This window comes from Oncorhynchus tshawytscha, linkage group LG18, assembly GCF_018296145.1.
Source record: "Oncorhynchus tshawytscha isolate Ot180627B linkage group LG18, Otsh_v2.0, whole genome shotgun sequence".
NCBI lineage: Eukaryota > Metazoa > Chordata > Actinopteri > Salmoniformes > Salmonidae > Oncorhynchus > Oncorhynchus tshawytscha.
Window position 1 is genome coordinate 18,614,638 of NC_056446.1, and position 24,442 is coordinate 18,639,079.

General features: G+C 41.6%; 1 protein-coding gene across 3 annotated transcripts in view; it reads right to left on the reverse strand.

The window, feature by feature from the left end:
* itpkb (inositol-trisphosphate 3-kinase B) overlaps nucleotides 1-24,442 on the reverse strand; it is a 48,069-nt gene that overhangs the window by 22,022 nt on the left and 1,605 nt on the right. For 2 of the 3 annotated variants that reach the window (XM_042300770.1, XM_024377582.2), the window contains exon 2: nucleotides 21,461-22,728. In XM_042300770.1, coding sequence (XP_042156704.1) covers nucleotides 21,461-22,597 — 1,137 coding nt within the window. In that variant the 5' untranslated portion in view covers nucleotides 22,598-22,728. The remainder of the gene's footprint in view (nucleotides 1-21,460; nucleotides 22,729-24,442) is intronic. The other variant, XM_042300769.1, reaches the window with a different exon arrangement.

The window sequence follows — 24,442 nt, forward strand, 5'->3', positions numbered from 1 at the left end:
GTCCATGTCCTTGTTCAGCCATGACTCGGAGAAACATAAAATATTACCGTTTTTCATGTCCCGCGGATAGGACCGTCTTGAGAGGAGCTCTTCTAGTTTGTTCTCTAGTGATTGTACGCTTGTCAATAGAACGAAGGGTAGAGGCGGTTTATTTGCTCGCCAACGAAGTCTTATCAGAATGCCAGCTCGTTTGCCTCTCTTTCGCCGTAGCATCCTCATTTGAGTCCCGGGGATTATGGCCTGGTCCGTAGTCAGCAGAACATCCAGAGCTGGCAACTCGTTGAAGTAGAAATGTCTATCCAAATTGAGGTTAGTGATCACTGTTCTGATGTTCGGAAGCTGTTTTCGGTCATAGGAAATGATGGCGGAGACATTATGTACAAAAAAAGATCAGCATAAAAAAAAAACACAAAATAGCAGAATTGGTCAGGAGCCTGTAAAATGTCTGCTATCCACTGGAGCGCCATCTTTTTCATGCACATGTATACACACATCCGACGTATAATCAGATAAGCACTTGCTTTCCTGGTGCTACTCCATCCATAGTGAGAAAGTAGTGTAGCTACAGTAAGTTGCGACTACAATATAACGGCTCCACCTAGTTCTGTTCAAAAGATATCCCTTAAAAAACCCAATCCATCATTAGTGTTGGAAAATTGTGAAACCATTCGCCCTTTGAGTTAACGGTTTAAAAGAGAAAGTATCTCTGTGTTCTGTCATATTTATGTGTGTTCAGATGAAAGGAGAGTGAGTGACTCATCTACATTTCTCACAGCTCAGCTCAGACACTGGGGGTTCTGGTCTGTATCAAGGTGGATGATGGGAAACAGAACCGACCAGGCCGCGGTGGCTTGGGGTATGGTTGGGAGTTATTAAAAACACATTAGTGTTTAGTGACCCTTTGGGTCTCCGGGACCAGGATTGAGAAGCACTGCCTCTGAGTAGTGTAAAAATATCCATGAGCTTGTCTGAAATTGTCTGAAATTGTGAATTATGAAATGTGTAATGGCTTGAAATGTGAAATATGAAAACTGGGAAGGACCTTAATAAATATACATACAGTATATAAAAAAATATATATATATATTTTATTTTAATTGTATTTATTATCACAGACCGACAGGTACTGGGCCACAGCACCGAGCCAACATGAAGGGTTCAGGGGAAGGGGGAGAGGAGCGGGGAGAGAAAGTAGACCGACAGTCCCCTCACAGACTGGAGAGACGGATTAAAACAAGTCAGAGTCTGGAGGAAGCAGTGGAGCCATGGAGATGAGGTGGAGACTTGGGAAACAGAGGATGTAGGAAGAGTCTGGGAGACAGGATCTGACTGGAGTGATTGCTATGGAGGGATGGAGGGAAGGAAGGAAGAGGGAGGATGAGGAGGGAGGAGGTCAAGTCAAGATGGGTGGTCAAAAGAATGAATGGAAGTTTGTGACAGATAATTGTTATGCATTTATTCATTCAATATGTTCCATGCTGAATAAATGAGAGCACATGCACAACAATGCATAGCGGATTTAAATATAAATATAAGCGGTCATAACTCATTTCTTCATATCTAAAAGCACTTTACAATTCAAATTTGAGGTACTTGTCACTGAATTCCTTTTACAATGACCACTCACATAACTTTCAAACCATGATAACGTTTTATCAGGACAGAGATAAGACCCATATAGAAGACATCATTGTAATGGTAATGGTTTAATAAATGAGAATAACAACTCTTTATACAGTAGCAGGAAACCGCTATAACTTCAGTAGAATCTAACCTCTAAAGCCAAAGCATGTTTTTGTTACAGTACCTGCAGCTGTCTGAGGAAGAGGAGGATAGATGCTGAGACAACACCCAGCATAGGGACAATCAGGCTCCACATGTGAGAGACAAAAGACGACATGGTGACAGATGGATTGATGCTGCACTCTGTTTCTCCAGATATAGCTGCCTGCTATGATCAGAGTCTTCACAGGGGCAGGACAACCAGGCTTATGGCTCATTTGTTTCACAAAGCCACCTTGGAAAAACAAAATCAGGGCCATGCAAATGAGCTGGTATGACTTTGAGAGTGAGCACTTGAGAGGCCACCCGGCGTCCGTCCACACGGCCCTGCTGCCTGTGGCCGGGCTAAGTCTGTGTGTCCTGCTCGCCCATGCAAATCACCAGTTCCTCAAACACACAAATCACAAACATGTGGGAACGGCATAGACACGAGTTTGCTCAGGTTGCAGCATGTTAGACACACATCAGGACAGGGTGGGACAAACAGACGGACAGACAAACACCCCGACCAACACTCAACAACAGTGAACATACAGAATCACAGCTCTGTCCAATGTCAGTGTATTTGTACTTGGCAAACACTTGGTAGTAAAAGAGCTGTGTTATCGTTGTTTATTTTCATATCCAGATATTATAACTGGCATTAAATCCATAAAACACACAGTGATTCTGTTAGCATGGCTCTTATAATCCAGATACAGCGTATGGTTTAGCTAACTACAGTACTAGAATACATTTTTGAGAGAGAGAGAGAGAGAGAGAGAGAGAGGACAAATGCAGTCCATAATATATAGGCTATTTACATAACCTCCTTTCCTGAGTAGTCTCTGGGGTTGTCTTCAGAGAGGATCAGAGGTCACTGCGGTGGTGTGACGTATTTTGGGTGAGTTGTCCCTGTGAGACTTCCTTTTCCTGTATTCCTGGAATAATGGATTCCCCCAACTCTACTGCTCCTCTCTGGACTAAATAATGATCTCCTCTAAGATCAAATGTAGGAAGAACATAATATACCTCTCCTTATACCCACTCTGGCAGCCAAGCCAAGCACTGGAGAGCAGTGTTTTGAGGCAAAATCTAACAGAATTATCAATTCAAATGAAATCTGGAATTTCTTTATTGGAACAACTTCCATCATAGCATATTGTGGCCTGTTTGTGGAATATATTGTTTACTTTCTAGCAACATTTAATCTTTGATGGAATACTTGTGTATTATTTGCATTACATAGTGAACCATTGTGTCCACAGACATTAGAGGCCATGCACTCTCTGTCATTAGGCAGAGCTGAAAAAGGTTTGATATGTACCACATGATAATCAGGTATTTGCATGCAGAGACAGATTTACATGACTATACTACTGAGGAGTAGTTTCTGCTGTATCAATCTGTTTCAATTACGTTATTGAGGCAGTTTTACATACGCAAATGATCTACTAAATTCGACAGAGGTTGAATAGATTTCTTTAGTTAAAGACATAAGGTCGTACCAGGCCAAACACCAGGTATTCAGATGAGTTGAGTCTACATCATTGGGTATCTTTGACAACGTCACAGTTGTGGGCATTGGTCATAATCAAACTAAGTTAGTTAAATGTTAAGGTTATGGGCAAATTGTCCTTCAACTCATTTGCAACTCCTATGCATACATTCTCTCTATTTTCTCAACCTGCTTTGTGCTCTCAAAGCAGAAATGTTACACACAACATTCACTTCTAGATCGTGGCTCCCGGTGATGTGGTTTGAATGATTTGATGAGCCCAAGTTTCTGCCTGTACATCTAAACTCTTCATTTCACAGACAGGACAAACATTGGAGCCAACCTCACAGTCAGATAACAGGTAAGAGTCTGCTCAGTGCAGTACAGCACAGCTAGCACCATGTGAAACCACAATACTTTCCTACTACCATATCCACCACGCTGCAGCAATGCACCCTGGGTAAACAATCCCTCACCTAGTGCCAGGCGTAAATAGAGGTATAAGCAAGTTGCCATTGTATCCTAGTTAGGGTTGCAAAGCGAGGGTATATTACTGGAAACTTTCAAAGTTTACCAGTGAACTACCAGAATTTTGGTAACTTTCAAGGACTCTATCACAAGACATCTAGTGGTACTTCAAACTATCACAGGTGTCTGTAATTATCTCTGGCCCTCTGTGTGGCATTATCACATATTTAAATAAGATGATTAAACATTTTTAAAAAGAATGACAAAGCTGTAAAACATTCTCCTAAATATAAATCATCAACTTAGTGAATACCATTGGTGTTTAATATGAAGGTTTCAGCATTAAATATCCTTTTTTTTTACTATGTCAATATGCAGGGGTGCAACTTTCACTGGGGACATACCCCACACCCCATGCACATTCAGAAATTGCCCCGCTCTATTTTATCATTGCACTGTTATACTAAAAACGGTGTCGGTGTGCTTTAGGACCATGTGGGCACCTTAGAGCGGTTGGGTAGACTGTTTGGAGGCTGGATTTAGGACCGTTCGGACACCACACAGCGTGCAGACAGGCTGGCGCATAAGACCAGCATGGGAGAGATGAACAGAGGCAGCTGATGTCTGTGTGTATGTGTTGCGCTTTTCTCCGAGTTGTAAAAGCAAGCAGAGCAGAAACTGGCTACTCTTTAGTTGACTGATGTAGCTGGCAAGGAAACCACTGTTTAATTAACTTAACAGGGGAAAAAAATCAACTAGTGTTTATTCTCAGTGCTGAGCTAGACGTGTAACTGACATGTAACATTAGCTTACTAATGTTTCATCCCCTCTTGACTGAGGTGAATTAGCTAGCTAGTAGCTACCACAGCCAGTTCAGCTCTAGCCTGTCAGATAATGATATGAGGTGGCTATTTTTGCTATCTAACAGCTGTTGTTTGTATGGAAAGATTTTGTAGCCTTTCTGTCCCATTTCAACAGAAGTAAATTAACTTAGCTAGCTTTCGCCAGTTGATGTACCGTTATAGAGTGAGCTGGCCAAAAGTAGGTAACGTTATTATTTTTGCCTCATTCATACTAGACCTGAATCAAACGATGAAACCAGCGGCCAAATGATTGAAGACCGATAATAATTTTTTTGTACAATGTGAGTTTATTAGAGTCAGTATAGCAATGTAAAGTTATTGATTTGTCAGTTTCCCTAGCTAATTGCCTACTTTTCACACTGACACTGTAATCAACAACTCTACAGGCTTCACTGTCATGGTGCACCGCCGGTACACAACACTATGATCTTCATGTCTTAGCAGGATCAGATGGTGACAGGTGTCCCAGCAGGGTCAGACAGCCAGGGAAGACGAATCTACGGTGCTCAGTTGAATTTTGCAGAATATTAACAATCAGTGAATGATACAAACTTCCATCTTGAGTTGATTGGTAGACCCCACACTAGCTACAGTACAGTAGCTTAAAGCTACAGTCTTGGATCTGGTAATAATGGTCATTTAAATTATACAACTGTTAATTCTTTGTCATGCCTCATCTTTGGAGGACCAGATGGTGACGAGTCTCAGCAGGGTCAGGCAGGGTCAGGCAGCCAGGGAAGACCAGTCTGTGACGAAGCTGAGGGGAATTTTTGCAGATGCACTTTATTCTCTCTGTGCAGCAAACACTTTACAAGCCAGATGTTTCAAAGATTGAAACCATTTTAAGGCAGTCTGAAAAACCTCAAATTGATTTCCAAACGGTATCAAGGGTTGATAGATGCTTTTTCATTGACACAAAGCATGTAAAACAAAAATGTGAGGAAGACCTGGTAGAAGCTATTGATGATGATGAATGGATACAGATATGTTTGAATGTCCAGTCATGTTCATATCATTTCAGACATAAATGACTGCAGTTTAAGACCCTCCATAGAACGTACTATATGCCAGTGTATCTGAATAACATACATTCAGAAATGTACTTTCTCTGCTGGAGGTGTAAAACACAAAAGGGGACATATTTGCATATGTTATGGTCTTGTGAAGGCTGGCTGAATTCTGTCAGAGTATGTATTTTACCTTAGCATGTCTACAGATTCTCCCTTCTCCCTGTTTTTTGTTTGCTTGAAATGTTGATAATGGAGACTGTTATCAAACGAAACTGTGTAACCAAGCATCTAAGAAATGCATTGCCATTAATTGGAAGGTTGGTTATCCTTCCACAATGTCACAAAGGATGGCAGAAATGTCAAGTTATGTATCGCTAGATTTTATTTATTACAAGATTAGGGGTATACTGGGCAACTTTCAAAAGGTCTGGATGCCTTATATGGAATAACAGTACGACAAAAGGAGTCTGTATTAAAAACATGCCCATGTCAGGGGAGATACCTATTTAGGCAATCCCTAGCTGCTGGGCTGCTCAGTCCTGGCCCTGGGGGTCTGCCGTCCTGTGGGTTGTCACTCTGGCCTTGGCATAACACACCCAAAACCAATAATGAATGTTTCACTAAGATCCTAAAGCTGAGTGGGTGTGTTGGGTTTGGGGCAGTGCAGGATGGTGGACCCTTAGGGGTAGGACGGGGCGACCCAGCTATATTGTGTGCAAGTAAAAAGAGCTCTACAATACTATTAGGCCTATGATATTAATTGTGTGTGTTAATGTGTAGGTGTATGTGTTATTATTATTATTACTTTTGTTTCCAAACCTTTCCCTTGGGAATACTTTTAAAAAAGGTGGGGGGGAAATTTTGTTGAGAGAGAGTTGAAGTATTGATTAGATTGGCGGGGGTCGGGTATGCAGGCGGCTCGGGCTGTCTGGGAGGTCTGGTGGAAATTTGATATAGAGGATGTCTTACTAATAAAGACAAAAAAAAATTACTTTGTACTTGATTTGTTCATTTGTTAAGGTATTTGTTAAAGGTGCAATACAATAATCGATTATTGAATTAGCTTTGATCTTGTTCATTCTTATTTTTATTTGGGTTCCAGCAACATTAAGTCAGTTATAAAATTTAAAAAGTAAAAAAAAAAATACTACATGACATTACATTTCATAACACTTTTCACAACACATTAAGTGTGTTCCCTCAGGCCACTACTTCTCCCCATCTTAGACACTAATGTATCAAAATGTTTTGACCTTGACAGTTTACAATCCAGGGTTACTCCAAGCAGTTTAGTCACCTCAACTTGCTCAATTTCCACATTATGTATTAAAATATTTAGCTGAGATTTAGGATTTAGTGAATGATTTGTCCCAAATACAATGCTTTTAGTTTTTGAAATATTTAGAACTAACTTATTTCTTGACCTTCATTCTGAAAATAACTTTAATTGTTGCAGTGATTTCACTCACTGTAGTAAGTGATGTATTTAGTGTTTAGTCATCCGTATACATAGACACACTGGCTTTACTCAAAATTAAAGATTGAAAAAAGGGCCTAGACAACTGCCCTGGGGAATTCCTGATTCTACCTGGATTATGTTGGAAAGGCTTCCATTAAAGAACACCCTATGTGTTCTGTTACACAGGTATGTAAGGATCGACGCAGGAGATGAGAAGCAGGTACAGGGAGTGAAGGTTTAATAGCTGACGGACATGAAACGGAACAGGAACAGCGTCTGGACAGGAACATATAACAACAATTAATGCGGACGCAGGGAAGACCCTAGAGGAACAGACAGATATACAGGGGGTAATCAACAAAGTGAAGGAGTCCAAGTGAGTCCAATGAGCGCTGCTGCACGTAATGATGGCGACAGGTGCGTGTAAAGAAGGGTAGCCGGTGCCCTCGAGTGCCAGGGAGGGAGAGCGGGAGCAGGCGAGACAAGGTAACTCTTTATCCACAATATAGCAGGGAGTGTAAATCCATAACACATAAGTTTTTCCTGCATTATGATCGATTATGTCAAAAGCTGGACTGAAGTCTAATAAAACAGCTCCCACAATCTTTTTATCATCAATTTCAATTTCAATTCCAATTCCAGTGGATGTGTAGTGTCAGCGTGAATGTAGGCCATTCATGCCTACATTTGATAATCTTGCCAATGAAAAAATAATTAAAATAATTGACAACATCAGTGGGATTTGTGATGAATGAGCCATCTGATTCAATGAATGATGGAGCTGAGATTGCCTTTTTCCCTAAATTTAATTTAAGGTGCTCCAAAGCTTAGTACTGCCATTCTTTATATAATTTATACATTTTTCATAGTATAGATTCTTCTTCTTTTTATTCAGTTTAGTCACGTTTTCTCAATTTGCAGTCCGTTTGCCAATCGGTTGTGCAGCCATCATTTTTTTTTTTAAATTCCTCATCAATACATGGGAATTTAACAGTTTTTACAGTCATTAATGGGTGCATTCTTATTAGTAACTGGAATAAGCAATTTCATAAATGTGTCAAGTGGAGCATCTGGTTGCTCCTCATTACACACCACAAACCAACAAATATTATTTACATTAGCAACATAGGAATCACTACATAACATACCTCTTATACATTATATTAGGCCCAGCCTTTGGAACTTTGGTCTTCCTACATCCGATGGATTTGGATACTACTTTAAAGCAAATTTCTGCAGCAATAGTAAAGATGTGATCAATACATGTTGATGATTTAATTAATGTGCTGTTTGTAACTACACTGGTAGGTTGACTGATAGCCTGAACCAGGTTGCAGGCACTGCTTACAGTTTGAAGCTTTCTTGAGTGGGCAGCTTGATGAAAGGCATTCAATATTTAAATCACCCAGAAAGTATACCACATATATCACATACATTAACATAAGCATTTCACACATTATCCAGCTACTGACTGTTAGCACTTGGTGGTCTGTAGGAGCTTCCCACAAGAAACATATTTAACAATGATATCTTACCTAGCTTGGTGACTGGGGGCATTTTTGCTTACTTTTTGTTGTTCTAAATAGAGACGGCTAGAAGGGCCATGGGTCATATTGGATTGTGTAGAAATGCAGGAAATTAGCTTTAGATTCCTCCCAACAATACCCAAGAAGACTCGAGGCTGTGATCACTGCCAAAGGTCCTTCAGGTACTGAGTAAAAGGTCTGAATACTTATGTAAATCTGATCTGTTTTTTTTATATTTAATACATTTGCAACCATTTCTAAAAACCTGTTTTCGCTTTGTCATTATGGGTTATTGTTTAATCAATTTTAGAATAAGGCTGTAATGTAACCAAATATGGAAAAAGTCAAGCGGTCTGAATACTTTCCAAATGCACTGTATCTAGTTAAATAAAGGTTAAATAAAAAATCATTTAAAAAATGCCCTCCCCACTTCTAAAACCAAAGTTGCGCCCCTGTCAAAATGTATTTGTTATCAATGTCTTGGCTTCAAACTGGTGGCAGTTGTGAAAAAAGTCAGTAGTGGAAGAGTTTATTTAAAATTATGTCAGTGTTGATTAGATGTTTTCATCATTAATTAGGCTATTTTCTCTTGAACCATATGGTCTATCTACTAGAAACTCAAGGACAATATGGACACAGATAAAAATAAAAAAAATACTATTTATGAATCTTTTTAAAAAAAAGTTATTCAAGTATAAATTACCAAAATTACGATTTATCGCTATAGATTTTTCTTTTTATTACCAGAATTACAGAAGATTCCGGTAACTTGAGTAAATTACCGGTAGCTTTGCAACCCTCATCCTAGCACAGCAGGCAAGCAGCATTAATTTTGTTCGGGAGATAGTAGATGTAGATAGTTGTTGTTCAAAAGTAGTAGTAGTATTTTGCTCATTTCATTCAGGGCCTTTGACTTTGTGCTTCCAAATACATACACTGTGCCCTTTGTTCCTCAATCACATCCTCAGTACAGAAAGATCTGGTGATTTGTAGTCGAGCTCATGGCATTTGGATCTTATCACTTTAATTGGGATATGAAGTGCTCCTCAATGCATCAGTCACAGTAATCTAATGGACTGGCTCAGTGATGAGAATCACATGGCCAGTGCTGGAGGTAAATAGTCAAAATAGAGCATAACAAAACAAACAACACAGCAGGGCAGTGGCCACGGGCACATTCTCAGTATCACCTCTCAACAAACTTTCCACAGTCTTCATCCATCATAAAAGGCCCACAGATCCTCCCTTCTCCCCTTAATCCTGTATGACTGTGCCATCCTACTGCGAATAAACCACAGCCATGACGGGATGGGATTTGTTTACGGCCGTTCTCAACATAGTCCATCCCAGTGAATACATGTCCCCAGTGAATACATGTCATACACCCTATTATACTGCAAGACATTTATTTGTAGTGAATTAACCTATGTTTTGGCATCCAGTGTATACAGGGGCCCTGACTAAATTGTTTTGGGTGTGAAACATCTTCAGCTACTCTTCTCAGGACAGCCATGGGCCAGAAGATCACTCTCTTTCTCTACCCCTCTCTTGTCCGTCCATCCCTCTATCTCCATTCCAGCCATTCTACAAGCATGTTATCAAAAGCCCCAGCGGGTTTGTTAGTTGGGGACCGGAAGAGGCAGAACTGTAATCGTGGGGAGAGCACGTAACCTCATTGCGTCGTGCTATTGTTCTGATAAAATAGACCCAGGCAGCGTTCTATATTGAGCAGGAGGAAAGGGATGCCGCTCTTCAGCGACTCCTCCACCTCATTGGTGTTGTTAAAGTTTCCACTGAGCACAGCGCCGAGCACAGGGAGGAAGTGGTTTTTAACCCCTGAAGAGGAACCTCTGTCAGAGAGACAGGAAAGTGGTGGGGGCTTGTTGGTGGCGACAGTATTTTCCACATCTGCGACAAAAAGAATTATCGAGTGACAAAAAAAGATAGATCTTGTGAAGATAAGAAGACACTTTCCACTGGCCAATAAGATCTATGTATATGTCTGTCTGACCTTTATCTGAGAAAAGTTCAGGTCCATCCAGCCACTCTTCAAACACGCAAAAGGTTTCTGTCATATTACTGTATGGTATTGATCTCACCACTCTTCTACTAAATGAGGAACGAATTCACTTAAGTATACTTTCATCTCTAATCCTCAGGTGAAAGGTTCTGAAGAATGTAATAACAGTGAACGTGTTATAACTCTGCATCCTATATACTAACCATGTGCAAAGCCTGAGAATGTGACCTAAGCTCATCCAGCTTTAGTCTTCCCACAGCAGCATCACAGCAGTAACCATACAGAAGCAGGACAGACAGACGGACAGAGACCTAGCTACACAGACAGACAGAGACCTAGCTACTGGTAATGGGCCATAAACAAGGGAATCCTTTAACAGGCCTCTTCTGACATCATGCCTTCTCTTTATTATGCTGATACCCTGAGACATGTAGACATGTGGAAACGTGTAAATAACAATCCTGCAGTGAATGCTGGGTAAATGACTTGCTTCAATGTCATGAGAATTGTTTGATGCACACCATTGCTGTTCCTTCAATAACAGTGAGATTTAGACATTCCAGTGAGCTAGCACCAGGGATAAGATTCATCTACTATACCTACAGATGTAGGATCTTAATTTGATCACCTTGTTGTCAGGAAAGGCTAACTTGTAGTGTATTCACATTTTAAAAAGGTTTATAAAGTTTGTAATTTCCACATCAACATTTCAGAAAAATGTATCAATCCCTTTAAAAATGTCCATTGATTATAATCCACACAATAATCCACATTTCCTGTTGCTGCAGGATTATTTTCCTGCTATGAGAAACCGGTCAAATTAAGATCCTGTATCTGTATACAGAAGGGAGGTGGTTTATAGACATAAAAGTCAAGGAGAGGCTGTGAATCAACTTCTATGAATCACCTTAAAAGAAGACATCTATGCAGAGAGCATCAAAGCAACACCTCCCTGCTTATTTACTAGAGTTCAACATGTCACTGTAGGTAATTGTGTGGCAGGCAGCATCAGCTATACAAGGGGATCCAACAGGTTTAGCAATTCTAAACACAAGGTTGTTGATTGAGTGGCAATTACTCACAAACCATTCATAACACAACGGGCATAGATATAGAACTAGTAAGGAATCTCCACTACTATAAGTAGAGTACAACCGCCAACACGCCACTTGAGAAATGCAATTGTCGTTCTATCTCGACAGAGTGAGATAGCAAACAAAAACACTGATTAGGAGTCCACTGATACTTTCCCTTTAGTGGGTACCCAACCAGCCAGGCTAGGCTCTCTGCTCTGCCATGGAGTATTAGGGTCAGCCTCATACAACCTAAAAGAGGGGGAATGTAAAAATTGTTGCACTTCCTGTCTCATGCATAAGAAAGCGGGTCCCATCCTCCTAGCAGCACTTCTCTCTCTCTCTTACACACACACACACACACACGCACATGCACACAGAACCCAGCTGTTTGAAGCAGGCCTCGCTTGACGTCACATGGTCTCCCAGGCAACAGGCTACCACAGGGGTGTTACTTTTTCCATTGCTCTGAACCCCCAAGATCCTTCACCTAAATTAAAGTTTGCTTTTGGGGTATATGTGTGTGTGTGAAATGTGTGTGTGCGTATTTGGTTCACATCACTGCTGACGTCCCTCTCACTGAGTTCAAGGGAAAGCACAACAACAATAATATAAAAAAGGTGTCAATCTCTCTCATTAGAACTCGTCTGAAGTGTTACCCAGCTGTGTTGAGTGAGTGTCACCATTCTGCACCATAACACATCACATCCTGTTGCCCAGGCACCACAACAGCATGTCCAGCCATGTGGTTGTGATAAGCCCCCTTCATCCTTCCTGTTGGAGACAGGAAGCTGCCATCACTAAATGCAGCCTTATTAGCTACCCAGCCCTTTAAACTGCCATCCCATGCATCATCAACAACAAGAACAACAACAAACTGCAAAAACAACAGATAACGCTCCATGGGGTTTCCAATGGGGAACCCCTGGATCTTCAGTCTTCCTGAGTCTGGCCATGCAGGACTATCCCTGGACTTGACGTGAACTTCAATTCACAGAAAAATATAAAGCCGGATGTTAGAAAAAAACAACTGGCCACAGCCCAAGACAAAGATATCATTCAAATATGTATATATTCTATCACGTGAGTAATAATATTTTGGATAGATAATTCGGACAACAGGGAGCTAGTTGGACTGCAACAGTCAGTCCAACTAATGACTAATGTTATTGAACCACCGTACAACTTTTTGACAACGCTAGAGAAACACCTGACTGCACCACATTGTAGACAGCAGCTCCCCTGGGCACTTGTTATTGTGCCTGTTGCAACAGGCAACCGCAAGCCTGCATCATCTGCACTGCAGTTCTAGCAAGGCTACACTGTGCTGTAGCGCGCAGGGCTCTTCCCTCCTCTGGTCGACACAGGAAAAGGAGACACCACCGTGACATGGTTCCAGATGGGTGTCACAGTGCCCGCAGCCCAGAGAACCCCTTCCTAATAAGCTCAATAACCCATAACAAAGAACTTGGCTAAAGCATTAGATTTGCATCCAGACTATAAAAAGCCATCTGAATGCTTGATAATATAAACAATAGAGCTATAATGACTATTTAGTAACAAATATATAATAGGCCATATATACGGTACCAGTCAAAAGTTTGGACAAACCTACTATATCAAGGCAAAGGGTGGCTACTTAGAAGAATCTCAAATATAAAATATATTTTGATTTGTTTAACACTTTTTTCGTTACCAAATTATTACATATATGTTATTTCATAGTTTTGATGTCTTCACTATTATTCTACAAAGTAGAAAATAGTAAAAAATAAAGAAAAACCCTGGAATGAGTACTAGGTATGTCCAAACTTTTGACTGATACTGTTTAGTGATAAACTTGCTTTATTTTTGTTGTTGGGATTGGGAAACCTCATTGGAGGCAGAGCAGACGGCTCCTGACTAAAGAGGCATCTTACAATAGGTTTGGTGCATAGCCACGGGAAGTAGTTCGGGGTCGGGGGTGCTGCGATTTTATTTGCGGGGGAGGGGGGAAGGTGGCTTGCGACAAATAATTTTCTCCCCACAAAATATATATTTTTATTGATGAAATAGTGCAGTGCAGCTGCCTTAGCTTCACAAGTAATCAGATACGTAGTGCTGGGGGAGCATTACATTTTTTGGGGATAAATTCTAAATAAATTCTATTTAATTACCACAAATTTCAGGAAAAACGATACAATGACAAACCAAATAAATATGTAGACTACAGCAGCCTAGAGGTAGGTAAATAGTGGTTTCTTCCCTTCCTTATGGTGAATTATGAATAACTGTAGGCTACATGTGTGCAATGCAGAGGCCCATTGGAGGCTTGACAACTTCAGAACGTATAGAAAAAAAGAAGAAAAAAATCACCTGTCTGCCTTGATGTTTATAAAACTCCACCGATCTGCTCTTGCGCAGTGGAACCCAGAACGATATGTGACCATTTGGTCACAGCTGCACCATTCTGCAGAGGACACGCAAACCAGAGTGCCCACTGTAAAGCCCAAGTTGCTGTAGCTCTGCTTTGGATCTTTAACCTATATTGACTATTGGTTGAGACGCAGGGCCCGTTAAGGTAGGCTATGTCAGGGTGGGAAATTGAAAATATGAATTGGGCCAAGTTGGAGGTAATAATGTTTTTAGGTTCTAGTTTATTGAGATGCATGAATACACCACACCAAAAGCTTGATTTTATTGTCATGCCTGTTCCCGCTCTTCCTCCCCCTGGCGCTTGAGGGCACCAGGCTCCTGAGGATTACGCAATCGACTCACCATCAGTACGCACCCCTGCCTATCCCTGTCATGGGCATCTGCACTCATTGGACTCAGCTCTATTACTTGTGTTATTGCCTTCCCTATATCTGTCTGTTCCCTAGCTCTGTTCCCTGCTTCGGGATTGATGTTTGTCTTACCCGTGTACTGACGCTGCTCCTGTCGTGTTCTTTGTCAGGTTCCTGAATAAATGTTTGACTCCCCGTACTTGCATCTCCTGTCTGGCATCGGTCCTTACAGAATCCCAAAGCCATCACACGAAGCATCGGGGAGTACTGGTATTCCGGTTGGTGGAGACGTTGGTTCTGGGTCGCCGCAGATGGAACCGGGGGTGCCCATCCAGCTCGTCGGGCTTCCACGCACTAGCTGGCTCGAGAGGTTTCCTTGCCCCGGTTGGCTCGGAAGGCGCCCATCCCACGTCGGGCCTCAGCCGGATCACCAGGTCTTGTTCGCCCTGCCGGCTCGTCAGACTGTCACGTCTCCGTCGGATCATCGGCTTCCACGTTGCAGAGGGATCGACAGGCGTTCATGCCTCAGTCGGATCGTCAGGCTCCCATGCCTCAGCCGACTCGCCAGGCTCCCACACCCCTGCCAGTTCGTCGGGAGTTTACCCCCAGCCGGCTCGCCCAGCGCCCATGTCTCGGCCGGCTCCCCCAGGTGGGACGCTAGGGGGGTGGGGTACTGTCACGCCTGTTCCCGCTCTTCCCCCCCCTGACGCTCGAGGGCGCCAGGCTCCCCAGGATTACGCAATCAAGCCACCATCAGTATGCACACCTGCCTTTCCCCGTCACGCGCATCTGCGCTCATTGGACTTAGCTGAACTCTATTACTTGTGTTATTGCCTTCCCTATATCTGTCTGTTCCCTAGCTCTGTTCCCTGCTTCGGGATTGATGTTTGTCATATGTCCTTGTTTAACCGTGTGCTGACACTGCTCCTGTCATGTTCTTTGTCTGTTCCTGAATAAACGTTTGACTCCCCGTACCTGCTTCTCCTGTCCGGCTGTGGTCTTTACATTTTATGGCTGTTTTAAAACAAATTTTCTTGCAATTCTACGTAGTAATGATTTATGGTCACTACTTATGTTCATCCATTGATTTGATGATTAAATATCTGCAAATAAATTATATGAATTCATAGTTCAGCTCTCTGTTTTCTTTTATTCTGTAATCGGGTATATTGTAACCATGTGTTCAAGCTAATCAAATCAAAGTTTATATAATGCAGTCCTTTTAGAACCACGATGGGTGCTCCAATCATGTAAAATAACACTCATCAAGATCTGTTGCCTCCACCTAATAGCCCTCATCACTTATTATTATTATAATTATTATTATCATTATTACAGAAGATAATCACTTCTCACAATGGTGCTCGTTTAGTAAAGTTAGATCAAAGCTGAAGCAATGTCTCGCAAGATCACATTACGATGAATTAGAATTTAATATAACAGAACCGAACAGCATAGCAGGCCTATAACATTACTGTTCCACCAAAACACCGCATTTCTAATGACATTTTAGGATGGTTAGCTGAAGCTGAATAGTCCCCAAAAAATGATCACGTGCCAAAACTCAGAGCCACTATGCAGGATATACATTATGCTTTGATTGAAACAAAATACAAGAACGTTTAATAGTTTGTTAACATCATCTGCTCTAATTCGATCATGAAACAGTAATTCAAGAAGATCGAAATGCATGAAACTGATTGAGATCAATCAAATGTTTGGCATGCAGATGCAGTTTCACCGGTAAAACGTAAATCATTATCATTCATGATTGACAGTGATGATGGCCTATTTTGAAATTAGGTATGCCTAACTTTGTGTTGGAGGGTACTAAAAACACTGTGCCTTCGGAAAGTATTCACACCCCTTGACTTTTTCCAAGTTTTGTTACATTACAGCCTTATTCTAAAATGGATTAAATACATTTTCCCTCAGCAATCTACACACACTACCCCATAATGACAAAGGTTTTTAGAATGTTTTGCTATGCACTGTATAACATTTTCTTGAGACAATATGTGTGAGCATTGGCAGACGTTGCAATTGGAAGATGCATTGTATACATGTTTTCTACAGGGCTCTCCAACCCTGTTCCTGGAGAGCTACCATCCTGTAGGTTTTCATTCCAACCCTAATCTAGCGCACCTGATTCTAATAATTAGCTGGTTTATCAAATGAATCGGGTTAGTTCCAACTGGGGTTGGAGTGAAATTCTACAGGACTTTAGCACGCCAGGAACAGGGTTGGGGAGCCGTGATAGGTTATTCAATAGGCTGTCAGTACAAACGTTGATTGAGGAAATGATGACGTCATTTACATATATTTTGCGCTCCATCATCTAAACAAATAGATCTTACTTGCAGCTGTGTAGTTCTAAGGTAGGTCTGTAGCCAGTGGTGTCTGTATGCTGCCCACTGGTTTCATCCATCTAAACAAAGCCAAAATGCAACCGTACTAGAGGTCGACCGATTATGATTTTTCAATGCCGATACCGATTATTTGGGGACCCCAAAAAAAAAAGCCGATACCGATTAATTGGACCATTTTTTTTTGCTTGAATTTGTAATAATGACAAATACAACAATACTGAATGAAAACTTATTTTAACTTAATATAATACATCAATAAAATCAATTTAGCCTCAAATAAATAATGAAACATGTTCAATTTGGTTTAAATAATGCTTGTTAAGTGTTGGAGAAGAAAGTAAAAGTACAATATGTGCCATATAAAAAAAGCTAACGTTTAAGTTCCTTGCTCAGAACATGAGAACATATGAAAGCTGGTGGTTCCTTTAAACATGAGACTTCAATATTCCAAGATAAGAGGTTTTAGGTTGTAGTTTATATTGTATTTATAGGACTATTTCTCTCTATATGATTTGTATTTCATATACCTTTGACTATTGGATGTTCTTATAGGCACTTTAGTATTGCCAGTGTAACAGTATAGCCTCCGTCCCTCTCCTCGCACCTACCTGGGCTCGAACCAGGAACACATCGACAACAGCCACCCTCGAAGCAGCGTTACCTATGCAGAGCAAGGGAAACAACTACTCCAAGTCTCAGAGCGAGTGACGTTTGAAACGCTATTTGCGCGCACCCCGCTGACTAGCTAGCCATTACACATCGGTTACACCAGCCTAATCTCGGGAGTTGATAGACTTGAAGTCATAAACAGCTCAATGCTTGAAGCATTGCGAAGAGCTGCTGGCTATTTGAATAAATGCGAGCCTGCTGCTGCCTACCATCGCTCAGTCAGACTGCTCTATCAAATATCAAATCATAGACTTAATTATAACATAACACACAGAAATATGAGCCTTTGGTCATTAATATGGTCGAATCCAGAAACGATCATTTCAAAAACAAAACGTTTATTATTTCAGTGAAATACGGAACCGTTCCGTATTTTATCTAACGGGTGGCATCCCTAAGTCTAAATATTGCTGTTCCTTCAATGTTATGTCATAATTAATTAGTTCGCAACGAGCCAGGTGGCCCAAACTGTTGCAAATACCCTGACTCAGCGTGCAATGAACGCAAGAGAAGTGACACAATTTCACCTGGTTAATATTGCCTGCTAACCTGGATTTCTTTTAGCTAAATATGCAGGTTTAAAAATATATACCTTTGTGTATTGATTTTAAGAAAGGCATTGATGTTTATGGTTAGGTACAGTCGTGCAACGATTGTGCTTTTTTTCGCAAATTCGCTTTTGTTAAATCATCCCCCGTTTGGCGAAGTTGGCTGTCTTTGTTAGGAAGAAATAGTCTTCACACAGTTCGCAACGAGCCAGGCGGCCCAAACTGCTGCATATACCCTGACTCTGTTGCAAGAGAAGTGACACAATTTACCTAGTTAAAGGAAATTCATGTTAGCAGGCAATATTAACTAAATATGCAGGTTTAAAAATATATACTTGTGTATTGATTTTAAGAAAGGCATTGATGTTTATGGTTAGGTACACGTTGGAATAGTCCTTTTTTGTGAATGCGCACCTCATCGATTATATGCAACGCAGGACATGCTATATATATATATATATATATATAATACAAATGAAAGATTCTGTGGATTCTGCAGCACAATCAGCACCCTACTTCCCATGGCTATGGTTTGGTATTGTACTTAAGGTATTTGCCATCACTTTGGTGTAATCTACTGCTGTGACTAAGAAAGGAAGGGGGCAGATGCTAGAACATGTTGAAGTGCTTAGAAGGTTTTCAGTCTGTGTGTAAACAACACTACCTGCCTAGGGACATTCATAATGTCAATTTCCACAACAACTTAAGGTGTTGAAGCGCGAGGTTTAACGTCTCCGTGGCTACCACGCTGGAACAATGTGAAGAGAACCCATACACTTTTGCAGATACAATGTGTGAGAGCAAAGTCTTCCGTCTCGCTCATCTCAATATCTTCGGTGCTGCACATATGGCAACGTCATTTCGCGGAGTCTACATTTAATATAGACCACATGGTCAATTCAATAAGTCAGATTTTCTATATGAATAGACTTGCAAGAGTTCCAAAATGCAGCATTTTGACATTCACTCTGCATCCTCTGTGACTTTATGATCTTGACCCCAACATTTATCCAAGTTTTCACCATGACTGTAAAGCCCTAGTTATTTTGCTGCTTTGACAAAGTAATTTCCAAAGATGATTATGTATTTAATGTTATTACTGATTGATTTTAAAGTTGGAAAAAAAAAACCTGTCCCTCATTCCAAGGTCAACCTTGTTACATGAACTGAACTCTCGTTTTAATATGGTGAAACTATTCCTTTTTAAATATTTGTTTTTCAAAAGAAACATTGAACATCTAATAGTCAAATCACAGTATAAAAGCAGGTGAGCTGGTTCTACTCTTTTTGGACATTTTCTGGTGTTTTGTGGTGGAAACCTGAGCGGTTTGAACATAACACAGTAATCCTGTTACCCATAGATAAGAAAGGCTAGAAATGTTTTAACGATCAACATTTTGTTGTGACGCTTGCATTCAATTGCCCATCCCTGTTGCACAAAATAAGCTTCCATTTCCCCTGTCACAAGGGGATTTATGGATGATTTAAGAGGAACTAGTCAAACCTGTTATGGTCAACTTTAATTGGCACTTAATAGGCAGTTACTATAGTATATATTTTTTGACCTCTTGAGATGGGAATGTGCTTTTTATGACTGAATGATAAAATGAGGTGAAATAAAGCAACAAAAACAATCTCAACAAGTTACACTACTCCAAAGGCACCTAATTGGTGAAACGACCCACATATAACTAATTCCTTATAAGAGAATACTGTGAAAAGTAAGTATAAACTATAGCCAATAGACTCCAGAAACCTACTATTTATACCCAGTTATCTTGAACTAATTGGAAAGTAGCAAAAAATGGCATTATAAAATAAAATATGCCCTTTCCAGCTGGGTCAATTTCTCCTGTCTGCACTCCAAACACCTTAACCACCAATCTGAGTTCACTGCAATATATCAATTACAGATCAGTGTATCATTAAGGTCAAGATAATATCGCTCAATAATAAGCAGAGGTCTCCTGGGTAATGGTTCTGCCATCTATCATCATCAAGTAGCTTGCTAAGTGTATTTTCTCTTTTTCTGGGATTCACACTTTCCTCAGACATAGGCCAGTAAAAGAGGACTGCCTCCCTGTCATGGATACATAAAAGCAACACATTCCTCCCCAAACCAAATCAATTACAGTGTAAACAGCCTTCACAAAACCAGCACAGTTCCATTCACTTAACTTCAAGGCTATCTGGGCCATCTAGGCCTTGTGGCTGTGCTCTGCATTCATATATTTATTTTGTTTGCTATGGTCAGCCCAGATGGGCACAATGAAGTGTTTTCTCCCTCTGATTTACTTGTTTATCCCAGACAAGACATCACATGGATCTCCTGGCACACGTCCCATACAGCATGTGGAGCACATTATCCTCATCCTGCCACTTTAGTCTGCCACTGGAGGCCTGTGTCTGTGTGTGTGCTCCAGCTGCAACCCAGCAACACAACACTGTGATGGCGGTAATCAGTGACGCATCTCAGACATAAAGTCAGAGTCAGACGTAGACAGGCCAAGGAGGTTTTAATGAGATGACAAATTCTCACAGATGATTTCCGAGGTATATTGTAATTAATATCTCAGACCTCCCAGCAGTAGCACACTCACCACTAATTACATTTATTGGTCCTAACACTTAGGGTAAGCAAATCCTGGTGCATTGTTTTAAAGCAAACTCTTCCCTTAACGTACAGATGTAAGATCTTAAATTGATCATCCTGTTGTTGCAAGAAATTTCCTGAACAGTAGGAAATGCCAACTTGTAATGTATTTTAGGTTTAAAAGGCTTCTAAAGTTTGTAATTTCCCCTAAATATTTCAGACTTTATTTGCCCTAACTGAAAATGTGTCAACACCCACAAAAATGGCCATTAATTATAATCCACACAATCATTTGCATTTCCTGTTGCTGCAGGATTATTTTCCTGCTGTGAGAAACTGGTCATATGAAGATCCTACACCTGTATACACATCCCCTCATATATAAACCACGCCAGAAGCCTTCTCTTTGAAGAAAGTCCAACAGCGGTCAGAGTCTCTGAGGTTGACAACGGGACACAGAAGTACCTTTGTTAGTGAGAATGTCAACCGTTATTCAGGGAGGAAGCGGATCGGTTTGTTGCAAGAGCGCCGTGTGACAAAGAACTTGAGGAAGAGAGGCCCTCTAGCAAACTTACAAGTTAATTTAGAGATGGGAGTGTCACGGACCTACATATGTCACTTAAATGTGTCGAAACAGAATTTCCCAATTACCTAAAAAGCTTTCTTAAAACTTGAATTATTAACTTCAGTCCCTATTTCATTGAACAATAAACCAAATGTTTTGGGTAAAATTAGATTTCTATCTATCTACCCATTCAATGTGAAAGAGAAGATACATTGACTAGTGACAGACTAAATAATGAATGAGTTTGTTCCTTAATAAAAATGAGTTACTCACAGCTTTCTGCTGGGTGTTAAGGAGGGCAGGTGACAGTCCCTCGGCTCTCTCCGGGTCGCTGGAGATGTCGTCCTCTGATTCCTCCCAGGAGGAGGAGAAGCCTGTGGAAGAGGCTGAGGAGGAGGACAGCTTCCTCAGGGCTCGGGATGATCTGGGGCTGTGCTGGGGCTCGCTGCTCAGATCACAGCCTTCTCCCTGGGCCTCCATCCCGTGGTCCGTTACTATGACGGCTGGGATGGTGGTCCCCACCTCTGGGCAGCTCCCCTCTCTGTCAGCCCATGCCGAGGCTGCTTGCAGCTGGGTTTCCATTGGCTCCGTTCCTGCCTTTGTCAGGCAGGTCTGGGCCCTCTCCACAGGGTGCTCACTGTCACTGCCTGCCAAGAAGCTGCCAATCCTCAGTGAACTTGGGGAGTGACTGCTTGCTGAACTGTCAGCTTGGGACCAAGTTTCTGCTGATTTCTTCACAAGCAGACTTCCCTGTTCTGTATTTGGGTCAGCCGTGCTATTTTCTATTCTGCCATTCCCCGTTACTCCCTGCTCCAAGCGGAGACACAATTTCCCATTCTGGAGTTCCTTGGGAATGCTTGGAGAGCAGTCTCTCTGTGGGGGGTTGAGTGTGGGCACCTGTGTGGGCTGACTGGCCTGGGAGGCTGGGCCGGTTCTGCGCGGGGCCCTAGGACTGCGCTGGATCTCAGCGTTCTGAACCTGGGTGCGCAGGCCAGAGATCTGGGCCTCGAACAGACCCACCTTCTTGTTGACCTCCACATTCAGGAGCTCCCGGTGGATCTGCAGGAGCTGCACTGTGCGCTTCACCTCCCCGTTTGGGGCCTCATCATCTCCGTTGCTGCTGAGTCGGCGGACACGGTTGCCCACAATCACCCCCAGGGTATCAGGGTGGCGGCAAGGGGAGCGGGCCCTGGGGCTGCTGGGGCCTGGAGAGGGGGGAAAGACGAAGGAGCCCCCAGGGGAGCCAGGACTCAGGCTGCCAGGGCTGTAGGGGCCCCCAGTCACCAGGAGTTGGCAGTAGGTGGAGCGGTCTGGCACAGGGAGCACAGGCCTCCCAGTCCGAGGGCTGCTCTCACTCTTCAGATTGTTGCTATTCATCATAATCAGACTGCTCAGGGCATAAGCAGCCATAGTATCAGACTCGTACTGTCAGTATGTTCTCCCATCTAGCTCTAGTCCTGGTTGGTGCTCTGGCATCTACACACCACCATAGCATTTGGTGGGGTATGTGAAAAGAGAGGTGGAATTTCCTGCTGAATCTTCTATGGAGGAGAGTTGTTGGAGAGGAAAAACAAAACATAGTCAGTAAAAGCTTCAATAAAGGCTGAAATTATATGACGTGCATTTTAATGAGAATAAAGCTTATTTCCCACACTGTAGAGTGTGGACTAATGAGTGTGTAGCTTTCATTTTGTTCTAAAAATATCACCCAGCAAATCCCTCACAAAGGTAGCATTCCTTCCCAAGGCAAGGCGGATTACTTGCCTATACAAGAAACAAATCAATGTTGCATGAAATAGTAAAGTGTTTGCTTTTTCTCTAGCTAAGAAAATACCCAGAGTTTAACTTTTGTTACTTAAAATGTACTGTAGGTAATGAGACACAAGAATAGATTTACTTGTTGCCATTAGTCTTAGAGAGAGATTCACTGTAGCTCTCTACCGTAAACTACATGTTCCTGAAATGGAATGATACGGCTATTTGGCCTTGCTCTTTTATGACGTGCTTGTCTACTCAGTTTTCTTTTTAATCTAGGGCAGCCCCCACATTTTATCTGCGAATGAGGTCCAGCAGCGTTTGAGGAAATACAGTTTTAAGTCTTCTGCTGGACAAAATACAAAGTGTATTCCAAATACCTAAAACATATGCTTCTGAAGGAGAACATCTACACGGCCATTTATGTCTATGCTTCAGTGAGACAGAAATGTGATTAATAGCATAATACTTTGACTGCATTCCTGAATCTTTATATCACATAACGTTGGTTTAGTTAACCTGTGACACAAAACAGTCAAAACAAATAATCCCATAACAAGGCTTGTAGGCTATTTTGAGAGTGAGTAAGCATATCCTGACTGAGCTCAAATGTAGGGATCTAGAAACAAGTATCCCACTGGGCATAGATGTCAATTCAACGTCTATTCCACGTTGGTTCAATGTAATTACATTGAAATGACGTGGAAACAACATTGATTCAACCAGTGTTTGTCTAGTGGGATACTGTTACTGTAAACAGTTACTGTAGGTTAACTGCAGTGACTAGAGTCTCTGGAAAATATGTGAATCATAATAAACATAAAAGATAGAAGGAAAGATGAAGTATAAGCTACATTTATATGAAATACTGCAAGATTAGTGTATCAGGGGGCAGGGGGGAGAGAAGAACACATCAAGTATTCCCTTTTAAGGGAAAAGAGCTGATGCAAGACATTTAAGAAGTATTGTTTAAAGGGCACCCTAGATCAGAACCCAGAAAATCATCATCCCTGCTGAATGTATGTTACACAAACAAGACATTGACTTAACATTTCAAAATTATTCCCTGTATACTTTACCAGACAGAGTTGGGCTTTGGATTTTCCTATGAATGGTTCTAAATGAGTTTTAGTTGCTTTGAAAATGGCACACTTGTCTATATTCTGCACAAGCCCACAGTAGATCTACATTGTTACACTGGCACACCATGGAACAACAATTTATTACCTTATAGAAAATACTACTGTTCACCTCAAACTGAAATGTTGGTTAACATGTGGCATAATGCTTGAATTACAGCTGCAGTGTGGCTCCCCACACAAGCCTCCCCAGTCCCCACCATCTGGAGGCAGAGAGGAGGAGGAGAGCCAGGCAGGAGATGTTAGCCAGGTAGCGTAGTGGTTGGAGTGTTGGGCCAGTAACCGAAAGGTTGCTGGATTGACTCCCTGAGCTGACAAGATCAAAACCTGTTGTTCTGCCCCTGAACATGGCAGTTAACCC